This window comes from Lepidothrix coronata, unplaced genomic scaffold, assembly GCF_001604755.1.
Source record: "Lepidothrix coronata isolate B3197 unplaced genomic scaffold, Lepidothrix_coronata-1.0 Scaffold160, whole genome shotgun sequence".
NCBI classification, from domain to species: Eukaryota; Metazoa; Chordata; class Aves; order Passeriformes; family Pipridae; genus Lepidothrix; species Lepidothrix coronata.
Genome location: NW_016690340.1, coordinates 1,806,609 through 1,818,699, shown reverse-complemented (window position 1 = coordinate 1,818,699; position 12,091 = coordinate 1,806,609). Strand labels below are relative to the sequence as shown.

At 50.2% G+C, this 12,091-nt stretch overlaps 1 protein-coding gene across 17 annotated transcripts in view; it reads left to right on the top strand.

The window, feature by feature from the left end:
• The window catches only part of LOC108504370 (voltage-dependent N-type calcium channel subunit alpha-1B-like), a 301,566-nt gene that overhangs the window by 258,087 nt on the left and 31,388 nt on the right, over positions 1 to 12,091 (top strand). For 12 of the 17 annotated variants that reach the window (XM_017829234.1, XM_017829229.1, XM_017829232.1 and 9 more), the window contains 2 exons: positions 3,961 to 3,966; positions 9,715 to 9,831. In XM_017829234.1, coding sequence (XP_017684723.1) covers positions 3,961 to 3,966; positions 9,715 to 9,831 — 123 coding nt within the window. Of the gene's footprint in view, positions 1 to 3,960; positions 3,967 to 9,592; positions 9,633 to 9,714; positions 9,832 to 12,091 lie in introns of all 17 variants that reach the window. The other 5 variants (XM_017829235.1, XM_017829222.1, XM_017829223.1 and 2 more) reach the window with 2 other exon arrangements.

Genomic DNA, 12,091 nt, shown 5'->3' with positions numbered 1-12,091 from the left:
TGTCTTCTCCTTCAGCGAGGTGTCTCCTTCACAACACCAAGCCCATGTGCTGCTTCTTAAAACCCTCATTGTGGAGCTGTTTTGCAGCCAGTGGTGTTGCCCATTCCCTGCTCAGTTAACAGGCCACTGCCTCTCCCTCCAGCTCCCATGGGATGGCCTCAGGGAGGGTGTCTGGCATCTGGAAAGTTGGCTGTGGACTGATCAGGTTGGGCTGTGAGGCATCACTGGATTTGATGGCATCACCCCTCCCCTCCACAGGGCTTTCTCTGGTTTCCAGCATTGAAGGCAGCAGCAATTTGGAGTGTGAATTAGCCCTAAAACCAGTCTAACTCCAATAGGGTCAAGCTCCCAAACACGTATATGCCTTTCCATTCTCCTCCCACGTGGAAAAGAAGAGGGTTTTGGTTTATGAGTAGCCAGATCCTTTAAGTCAAACATTAGAGAGGACTTTCTTATGCAGGTTGACACCTTCCCCTGGCACTGTGAAGCTGATCACAAACATCTCTTTAATAGAAAAGCCCAGTACCACTCCAACCCCTGATCTCTTGGTCCCCTGTCTGTGTCTGCAGACCTGTTTGAGCTCTGCTCTCTCTAAATATTCCCCTTCTGCAGCAGCCAGGTGGGATCAGTCTCTTCTCCCAAGTACCACCTGACAGGACAAGAGGAAACAGCCTCAAGTTGCACCAGGGGAGGTTTAGGTTGGATATTAGGAACGATTTCTTCATGAGAAGAGTGGCCAGGCACTGGCACAGGCTGCCCAGGGCAGTGGTGGAGTCCCCATCCCTGGAGGGATTTAAAAGCTGTGTGGCACTTGGGGGCATGTTTTAGAGGTGGTCTTGGCAGTGCTGGGGACTTGATGATCTCAGAGATCTTTTCCAACTTAAAAGCTTCTCTGATTCTGTGTAGCCATCATGTCTCCTTCCCACAGGCTTTTCCCTGCAGACAGACAGTGCCCAGGGGTCATTCCCCCGTCCCACCTTCTTGCTAGACTTGCTTTTCAACACTCCTTTCACACAGCTCCTCTCTGAGGTTTCTGCAGCCCCTGATGTCTGTGCAGCAGCACTGCCATCCCCACCAGCACCCCCTTCCACATCCATCCCGGCCTCAGACAGGGACAACGGGCTGAGGGGTCAAAGGCCTCGTGCTGAGGAGGCTTAGTTTGCTTCAAGGTGACCCTGATGCACAGGTCTCTGCACCACTGCTTAGCTACCCCAGTGGTGGCCCAAAACTCACATTTCTGACAGAATTAACAGTGGCAGCAAATAATGGCAGCTGTCAGGAGGCCTCTCGTGGAGCAGTTTGTGCTGCTTCAGCCAGTGCCACGGGGTGGAGGTGCTCCTGTACCAGGGTCTCCACTGCCACCACGAGCCTTCCTGGCCTCCAGGCCAGGTTGGATGGGCCCTGTGGGATGTGTCCCTTCCTGTGGCAGGAGCGGAACAAGATGAGCTTTAAGGTCCCATTTAACATAAACCGTTCTGTGATTTTATGTTTCTCCCCTTTCCAGTCCTGAGGATGGAAAAACAGGCAGAAGGATCCAGCACTCTGCTGCTGTGCCATGTTGTTGGCTCCATGATAGGCTGCAGTTAGGGGTATTCTGACCCAAAACACAGCAGGGGGAACCCAAGGGGTCCCACACCTGCCTGGCAACACCAGGACCTTTCTGCTGTCTGCAAAGTGGCAGCAAAAATATATGTAAGGTATATTCTGGCAGAGCTACATTTTAAACCATCTCTGTAATATCTGTTAAACAATTAGTTAAATTTGTTTGTACCTAAACAGAATTTAATACAATACATTAAAAATGTATAAAAGGGCTGAAAAGCCTGAAGCAGTGATGAGAACATGGTCTTTGCAGACAGCAGGGACTGAAAGGAGGGCTGGTGGGTGCCTCATTCCCAGAGCACAGCCCTGGTGTGTGGCCTCCAACCTTTCATCCCAAGGCCTCTGCCCATCCTTTCTTTGTATTCCCAACCTCTTTATATTCCCAGGCAAGGCAGAGCAGTAACTTAGGCTGGGGATGAGCATCTGCTCTGCACAAAGTGCCACAGCTGATGCTTTCTTCACCTTCCTCAGGGTGTGCCCAGGGGTGCAGCAGCTCCATCATGGAGTGGAGAATAACCAGAGAGGAGAACAGGTCTTGACTCCTCACCACCCCGAGCTGTGTCCCCAGCGGAGTGTTCCCTCTTCTCCATCTGCCCTCCTGTTAGAGTTTGGAGCTGGCTCCCTGCCAAGTTCCCGAAAAGCCTCCAGCAAAGAGCGAGAGAGAAAAAACTATGAAAAAAAAACGGAATAGCAGAACTATATTAAAATACATATATATATTTACATATATCACATTTACACATTCACATACTATGTACACACAAAAAAGAACCCCAAACAATCCTCCTAAAAGGGGAAGGGAAAAGGGACAAAACCACAAAAGAGGGACAAAACCACAGAAGAAACCCGAAGCAGGTATGCACAATCAATAAAAACTAGCAAAAGAAAATCTTACTACTCTCCTTGAGAGAGCAGAATTGTGCCAAACGACCACTGGCACCCTCCGCCTCCCAAGGCCTACAAGGCCTCACCAGGCCTCACCAGGCCTCACTAGGCCTCACTAGGCCTCACCAGGCCGCACTAGGCCTCACTAGGCCTCACCAGGCCGCACTAGGCCTCACTCCCTCACACGAGCAGGACTGACAGCAGAGAATCTGTGCTTTGAGATCCACCAGAAGAGAAGAGGGCAGAGCCTTCTCTCTCCTTCTTATTTATACCTCTGCTTATGTAAAGAATAGCATGGAATACTGGGAATATAGGGTAATTGCCTGGTTACAAGCTGGTCTCCAGGAAGGCCTAGACTAAAACTATCACACCTCCTCAGCTGATGGGCACCACGGGCAGAGTTGGGTGGCAGCCCCTGTCAGTCCCTCCTTGTGCATCCAGCCCTCTTGTCACCCATCCCATGGGAGTTCTCCAGCTGGGAGGTCCCTGTGGCAGCCACAGCATGACCCTGTCAGCCTCCATCTGTCCTGCACCAGGAGCCGTCCAGCTCCTTTGGAGATCCAGGTGTTTTCTAGGTTTTCTAGGTGTCACCCCGAGATCAGGCTCACAAAGCACTGTTATTTTTTCCCATGACTGTATTTTCCAGCCATAAATGTTCTCCAAGGTAAATAAACCCGCTCACCTGGGGCGGGGGGGTTGTCTCCTCTTGAGAGACTTGGCTTCCACCAGCCTTGCTGCATCGGTACCTTTAACCCACGGAAAAGTAAAGACAAAAGGAAAAGAAATGTGTTGATGAATTGCTTTGTTTCAATTTTGTAATCATGCCATATGTAATTTACTTTGTGATTGTAGTGGAATATATATATATATTTTTTTTTTATTTCCTTAGGCAAAAAAAAAAAAGTGAATGTCAGTTTTTTGACCCTCTCAGTAATCGAGGGAAAATAGGTGGCTTTAAGGAGAAGGTGTCCTTGTGGACAGATCCAGAGTGGGAGTTTGGCAAACTGACATCTATTTCTATGCCTGGAAATATAAAAAAAAAACCTCCTGAGAAGTGTTTGTGAATTGTCTCCCAATTTGCATTACAAACTGAAATGCAAATCACTACTGCACTGTGTGTGTTACCTTTAGGATCTCAGAACCTGGTTTTGGTTTGAAGCATTTTTTCTTTATATAATTCCCATAAAATAACACCTCCCTCCCCCGATACCTGATAGTTTCTTTTCCCTCAATGAAATTTTTCAGAGTTTCCTTTTTTGCTTGTCCTGATTACTCATTTTCTCTTTTTGTTTCCCTGTTTTGTTCTTTATTTTCCTTAATCTACCTGCTGAAATCACGCCATCCAATCAACATACAATGCGAAAACCATGTCTCCGTCTGTATGTTGTGCACCTGCTGCTCAAAACAAAAAAAAACACCCTAAATTTGTAAATAACTCTTGCCAATATCCATCCATGAAAACATCACATATAGGACACGGTTGGTTTCATTGAATTTAAACAATTCTTTCAAGCCTCTGCTTTTATTTTCTCTCGTTTTTCTTTTGATTTGATAAGTTGTTTGGTTTGGTTTTTTTGAGGTTTTTTTTGATGAGATTTCCGATTGCACTGGTGAAAAAGCCTCCCTGCAGCACTGCCCCAAACTGGCTTCTTTCTGCACCTCCTTCCCTGGGCTAATTGGTGACGTGAGGCAAACCCAGTTACCAATAGCTCTGCTCTCTCTTCCCCCCCACTTTGCTAAAGGGGAGACTCCCACTTGCCTTATTTCCATGGAAAACGGGATGGGATGATTAGGAGGGAATGATGCTCCTGGATGGGCTGGAGAGGAGAAGATTGTCTGGCTGGGAAATGCTTCACTTTAAAACCGGTGGCACCAAATTCAGCTCTTGGAAAGCGGGTTTGGTTTCTTTTGAACAAGATGTTTTCTGCCAAAAACCCCCAGTATTATAAGGCAGAAACATTCTGAAGTGATGACAGACTTGCTGCCCTCAAATCAAAAGAGAAATGATTGAAATGATAGGAAAAATTATCTTCACTCCACTTGGAAAATTCCCTGTGATACCAGCCCGTAGAATTATTTTGGACACAGAGTCCCTGGGCTGCAAAACCAAACATCTCAAGTTAAAGCATAAATCGTGTTGTGAACAGAGCTGAAAAGTACCAGGAGCCACATCCCACTGGGAATTTAGTGCCTGATTCCAAAGATGCCTTTGGAAATCCTGGCCTTTTTCTTTGAAAATTAAGCAAAAGAGAATGAATAAAGAAAAATGCAATCTAAATATATTTTTTCCCCGATATTTAATTATCTTGGCTATGGTTAATAACACAAAGGAGACCATAAGCTTATCAAAAATCTTTGCTTGGCCACCTGACAACAGCTCTTGGATCTGTAACATCTGCATTTCCTGCTGCACAGTTGCTGTTAAGACACAAATCAGGGAGAATCTTCATGCCAGGCTGCACAGAAGCTCCATGACAGTTCATGGAGGGTCACAGGGGGGATTTCCTAGGAAGCAGCAAAGGAGAAAATGACAATGTGTGAGTGAAAATTTGCCCCGTGCGAGCCAAAAAGGGAATTTCTGTGGTGGCTGGAAGTGCTACAGATGTGTGGCAGCACTGAGGATGTCCTTGGAGATTTTGTCTGCTGCACCCCTGGCCCAGGTAGCACAGAAAAGTACCCAGGCATCAGCTGTGAAAATATACTGGAAAAAAACCAGTTTATCTCCATTTGGCCAAATTTTGGTCCACGTTCAGGTGAAGGATTTCAAAGCTCACCCTGCTGTTTGTTAGGATTGCAGTTGCTGTTTCATAGAGACGAGTCCAGGCTCCTTCCATCACCTGGCATCCCAGTGAGGTCTTTGGAGAACCACATTGTCCTCCTGAGATGTTTTCTTCCTTCCACTGCTGCTGCTGGGACACTGCAGTGAGTGCAGCAGGAGCTCCAAAGTTCAAGGGAAGCCTGGAGGAGACTGAAATCAGAGCTCACCAGGGGCTGCAGCTTCTTCAAGAGGGGCAGCTCCAATCCCTGCTCTCCGTGAGCAGGGACAGGACCCAGGGAATGGCTGGAGCTGTGCCAGGGCAGGGTCAGGTTGGATCTCAGGAAAAGGTTCTTCCCCCAGAGGCTGGTTGGGCACTGACCAGGCTCCCCAGGGCAGTGGGCACAGCCCCAAGGCTGCCAGAGCTCCAGGAGGGTTTGGATGATCCTCTTAAGGACAGGGTGAGATTGTTGGGGTGTCTGTGCAGGGCCAGGAGCTGGACTGGGTGATCCTTGTGGGTCCTTCCAACTCAGGATATTCTGTGAAGCAGGAAACAAGGAGAGATCTGGGCATCACCCACAGAAAATCATTCTTCCAGCATTCCAGGCTCAGGATGGAAGGACTGATATGATGTAACTGCAATGGTAGAGTCCTCAAGACACAGACAAGTGTGACAAAAGTCTTCAAAAATCCTCTTAAAACCAGGAATGGGTTCTCTGAGCTTCAGAGGAAGCCAGGACCCTGTGCAAGGTTCAGGAACACTTCTGGCAATGCCACAGACATTTAAAATGGGAACAAGGCCACTTCCTCAACGGTAGTTCCTCAACAGAACAAGTTAATTCTTGTCGATGCCAAATGAAGAGAAATGCTAAAGCTTCCTGAGCGATCCCATTTTTGCCTTGGTCAGATGCCTCTTCCAGCAGCTCTTTCTGCATCCCTGGGGACAGTGGGCACAGCTCCTGTGCTGGGCAGGATATCATCCTGCTGCTGAGGGTGCTGCAGGAAGAGCCCCAGGCGATGGCTGCACACCCTGCTCTTCATGGCTTCTCTCCTTTTCTGTGTGGAAAACTCTGGGGCTCCCAACAGAAGAAGGATGTGGAGCTGCTGGAGCCCAGAGGAGGCCAAGAAGATGCTCTGAGGGCTGGAGCCCCTCTGCTCTGGAGCCAGGCTGGGAGAGCTGGGGGGGTTCACCTGGAGAAGAGAAGGATCCAGGGAGACCTGAGAGCCCCTTCCAGGGCCTAAAGGGGCTCCAGGAGAGCTGGAGAGGGACTGGGGACAAGGGATGGAGGGACAGGACAAGGGGGAATGGCTTCCCATTGCCAGAGGGCAGGGTTAGATGGGATACTGGGAAGAAGTTTTTTACAGTGAGGGTGGGGAGGCTCTGGCACAGGTTGCCCAGAGAAGCTGTGGCTGCCCCTGGATCCCTGGAAGTGTCCCAGGCCAGGTTGGATGGGGCTTGGAGCAACCTGGGCTGGTGGGAGGTGTCCCTGCCCATGGCAGGGGGTGGAAGGAGAGGAGCTTTAAGGTCCCTTCCAACCCAACCCAATTTGTGATTCTATGAAAACAAAGGGTAGAAGATGAGGCTGCCCATGGTGGGACAGCAATCAAGGCCAGTTTGTTATCCATGATGTCTGTTCTCCCTGTTTCCTCCTGCTTTGCAGTTTGTTCAGGGATTTATCACTCATCTGAACTCCTGTGGTGGGAAGTGGTGGCAGTGCCCAGGCCCTGGCTGGTGACTGGGTACCTTCAGTACCAGACCTTCCTCTTTCAGGAAAACAGAGTCAAGCCAGGGGAAATGCTTTTCCCAAACATAATTTTGGAGCTGCCAGGTGGATCATACCATCCCAAAGCTCTGGTGCCTGTTGTGAGGACCAAACAGCCGTGAGCATCTGTGCAACAGGAAAGCAACCAAAAAAACCCGGGAAGAATGACCTGGATAATCATGGGACACATCCCAGGGGTGGCTGAGTGGGGGGAGAATCGATGCAAAGCACTGTTGTACCCGAGAAATATCGCACTGTGGAGTTTCCCCTTCAGCTGCATGTGACTCTTAACTCCTGCCTGGACGGCTGAGGTGTCGAAGGACGGGTTTTCTCCGTGGTGTGCTGGGGGTGGCACACGCAGAGCCCTCCCACCCATCCCCAGCGTGTGCAATTTGGCCTCCCCACAGCAGAGAACTGTCCTTCGAACCGTCCCGGCGTCGGGGACGGGGGATTTGCCTGGGTTGTGAGGGATCCCACTGCGCTTTAGGGACTGCAGGAGTCAAAGAGGGAGGCTTAGAGGCTGGGGAATAAAAATTGTACAGACTGTTTGTCCCTCCAAATCCCAGGGAATGGGGCATTACAGGCATAACTACACCGTTTTGAACCCCTTTCCCATTTATCCCCGTTTTCCATGTACAAAGCACAGCCTGTGCTCAGCGTGACCTCTCAGGCAGCCCAGCCCAAAGCAGATGTTGAGCATCCTGTCAGCCCTGATTATGAGGCCACAGCAAAGTCTGAGCAAGACAATGTTCTTGCTGTTAAGCTGCAGGACCGTGGGAAGAGGGAGGGACAGCAGGGTCAGGGGAGAGATGGATCCTGCAGACACTGTCTATGTGCTCCTCGGAAGAGCATAAGGCTGGAGCACAGGAAAGGTCTGGCTTGAGCATTGCTCTGAAGTTTAAACTCTGTCAGCCTTCCAGGCCTGAAAGTGCTGTGAATGCCACATAAGGTCTGGTCTAGTTCCCACTGTTGGGAAGACCTGGTTCAAACAGGGTCTGGGGTAAAGCTCTGCCTTGCCCTGTGGAGCTCATCAGCCCCGCAGGGGGAACAGGGGGACAGGGACCAGCTTAGTGATGGCACCTCCTTATCCAGCTGAGTGCCAGCTCTGCCCCACGGGCCCTTACGTGCCAAGGTGAGTCCAGCTGGAATGTGGTGAAGGGAAGGTAAGCCACGAGTGAAACAAAGCTGAGCTGATGCTCCGAGACAAGCGTTCCATCCCGAGTGCCTGCTCTCCCGCCCTCCAACAACCCAGGGGAATCCTGCTTGTGCTTTGCCTGCCAGAGCTGGCTCTGTTGCTGACTGGAATGAGCTCCGTGTTGTCCTGCTCTTTCATGGAACATACCTGTGCTTTTCTCTTTTCTCTTTATTTGAGGACTGAGTCTGATTGACGGTCTGTGCCTAACTCTGAGCTGCTTGTGTTTTTAACCTGAGAGAAACCGAGTGCATGCCTGAGACTGATTTCTTGGACTCTTTGATGGGATTGGTGGAATGCAATGCTAATGGCCCCAAAACTGAGCTGGCATTTAAAGAAATGAATAGATCCAACAAGCCCCCCAATTTCAGCATGAGCTCTGTAGCCAAACAAGCAAGAAACATGGGTCAGTTCAATGTGACTGGGTGTCTCCTGGTAAAACAATAATACAAGGGAAATACTATTTTTGCTCATCTTTACCAACAAGAGCTCCTTATGATTATATTTTCTGCTCCACTGCTTGCTAGTTTAAAGTGGGATGCTTTCTCTCTTTAGCTCACTCAGTCAAAATAAGTGGCTGTGAACAGAGATTCACAAATAAGTGAATTGGGATCAGTATGGAAAGGGGCAATATTTTTTTTATCTCCTTCAAATAGGAGGGCAAGAGGGATCTGGCTTTTGCATGTTTTCTTTTGGAAAGAACCCTCTCTAGATTAGCTCATTGGGGCAAGAAACCTCTTTCCCCTGAAGGAAAGAAAAAAAAAAAAAAAAGATGGGGTGAGGGGTGGGGAGAATCATCCAAAACAAATGGAAATCTGAATCTGTCTCCAGCAGTTCTTTGATCCACCTGCAAAGGCACATTTAATGGCAATTTGAAAAACCAGCAGGTTCCTAAGGCATCCTCCTGCTGTTGAAAGCTCAGCCTCCCCAGCTGACTCGCTGCCATTGATCCATCTCCCAAACAAGTCTTTCTGGTGCCCTTTCTCTTTGATGAACCTGTCCAGTTACTCTCTGTATGAACAGATCTAAAACCTGCAGGTTGGAAAACATCCTCATTCCTTCAAGGATGTTTGAATCTTCACTGGACAGTGCCTTTCTTTGTTACATTACAGGCTGTACACGCCTGTCTTGGCTCAAGTTCAGTTCAGAGCTGACCAAGACGTCCAAACAACCTCATTCCTTACAAAATGAAAATACGGCACCATTCCCTCTCCCCGAGTCTTCATGGGGGAGAAAATCTGCCTTTCTCAAAGCAAATCAGACCTCCATGGACAGCGCGAAAGGGCCTTTTCTGTCACTGACCCAGTAGCAGAGGGGAGGGCTCTTGTGGAGAGGGATTTTCTCATTCTTGCTGCATGTGGAGTGATCTGCACTGACGAATGTTTCTTTTGGAAGGTTTTCTGGTGGCCGATTTGCTGCTTAGATCGTGAAGCTGGTAATTTTAATTTCTTTTTTCGCGGGCTGTGGTTTCCGAGCGCGTTAATTTCTGAAGGACACAAAACCTTTACTTTCCGCAGGACAACTTCATCAACCTCAGCTTCCTGAGGCTCTTCAGGGCAGCCAGACTCATCAAACTCCTCCGCCAGGGCTACACCATCCGAATCCTGCTCTGGACGTTCGTGCAGTCCTTTAAGGTGAGTTTGAGAGACGCGGGGACTCGGTCGCGCTTGGTGCATCCGCAGCATCCTCTGCCGGGGATCAAACAGCTCCCCTTGCCAAGGGAATTCCCTCTGCACCACCATTCCATCACAGGGATATTAATTCTGCAGGGAAGCAAACTGGGTAGCACTGACCAGCCCCTGAACGCTGCATTTTGGAAGATGAGTCCAAAAGCTTGCTGGTGCAGATTCCAGCGGGTGCACAGAGGTCAGGCTGCCCTTGAACCCCCCCCAAAATCCCCGTGGCAAAGCCTTGATGCTCAAGCATTTGCATAAGGAAGTGGTGCCCTGGTGACTATTATTTGCCTGCAGCAAATTGCTTTCACCAGGATTTGGGTGTGGTAGGAGGTGGCAGAGGCAAACCCCAAACCACTGGGGTTTGGTGACACAAACTGGGGAGCTGCAGAACGCAGGGCTGGGCTTTGATGACGTGGAGGATTTTAAAAAGATGAGGTGCTGTTCTGAAGTGCAGGCGGTTGCTTGGCCTGGTTTCTCTTCCCTCCCAGCAAGACTCAGCACGTTGTGGCCCAGGGGTGACTTCTGCTCCAAGTGACCCTAAACCAACTGCCTTACAGCAGAGCACTGCTCAGCCCGTGCTTAGCTGTGAGCCAGCTCTTTTCCACACCTAAATAAGAGCCCACACGCCCCAAAGCTGGTTATTTTTGTTTTGCAGCCTGTTTGTGCATTGTTTTGGGCTTTAACTCTGGTTATGGGGCTTGCTCAGGTACTGGAGTGCAGAGAGGAGAACATACAACGTGAAATCAAGACTGATACCGGGCTCTAACACAAGGGCAGAGCTCCAGCCCCTGCCAGGCAGATGTTCCCACTCAGGAGGGTGTCCTTGGACAGTGTGGCCTTGGCTGGATCTTGGCAGAGGGGCTCAGCCCTGGTCCTTTCCAGCACAGCCCCGACCCTTTCCAAGGGTGTGTGCAGAGAGCTGCCCTGAAACAGAGACGGGACACTCCTGCGCTGCCTGGGGAGCTCTTTGTCTGTCTGTCTGTCCCCCCAAAGCTGAGTTCTCAGTCTTTGATCCCTGAGCAAAGGTGTCCAGCAGAAACCACATCAACCCTTTGCCCCAGGGTTCCTTCGGGTTTTGCCCCTGGGGGACATCAGGGGGATCAGGGGGGGCATCAGCACCGGCCCCGCAAGGGAGGGGATTGTCCTGCTCTGCTCTGGGCTGGGGCAGCCTCACCTCGAGTGCTGGGGGCAGTTTTGGGAGGACACAATGATCTAAAGCTGTTCGAAAGAGTCCAAGGGAGGGACACAAGGATGGTGAAGGGTCTGGAGGGGCCATAGGAGGAGTGGCTGAGGGCACTTGGTGTGTTCAGCTGGACAAGAGGAGACTGAGGGCAGAGCTCATGGCAGTTCCAGCTTCCTGGGCAGGGGCAGAGGAGGGGCAGGGACTGAGCTCTGCTCTGGGGGGACCAGGGACAGCACCCAGGGAATGGCTGGAGCTGTGTCAGGGCAGGCTCAGGTTGGATCTCAGCAAAAGGTTCTTCCCCCAGAGGGTGGTTGGGCACTGACCAGGCTCCCCAGGGCAGTGGGCACAGCCCCAAGGCTGCCAGAGCTCCAGGAGGGTTTGGCTGATCCTCTTAAGGACAGGGTGAGATTGTTGGGGTGTCTGTGCAGGGCCAGGAGTTGGACTGGATGGTCCTGGTGGGTCCTTTCCGACTCAAGATATTCTGTGATTCTGTGATTCCCACTGGGCCCCCCATGGCTGTATAACCCCTCTCCTGCCCCAGCACCACATGGGCTAATCCTATGGCAAGACTTCTCCTTTTTTCAGCTATTACCAATTAAGAAGCATTAATTACCCATTTGTTTAGCCCAAGTGGAAAGCAGCTATCACTCTCAGCTTGGGTGACATAATTACATCGCAGCCTCCACTGATTTCTTGCTAAAACTCAGAAGCTTTTTGTCCTCCTGGGCCTGCAATCTGTGCCTGTTTCAGAGCAGCAACTCGTTTCTGGGATGGATATGTTTTTTTTCTCAGACTACATTTACAGCAAGGTCATTAAAAATTAACATTCATGCAATTATGCATAGAAAGTGCCAGGGCCTGCTGGTAGTTCCAGTGCTCGCTGGGAAGCTTTGGGTTGTGTTTTCCCTGCTTGCAAGGATACACAGAGAGCCTTTGGAAAGCCCTGGCTGTTCTGGGATTGATGAATTCGTGGCTCCAGGGGGGTTGCTGACAGAGCTGTTCACATTCTCCTCCCAGCTCCTTCACTTGAAGGAC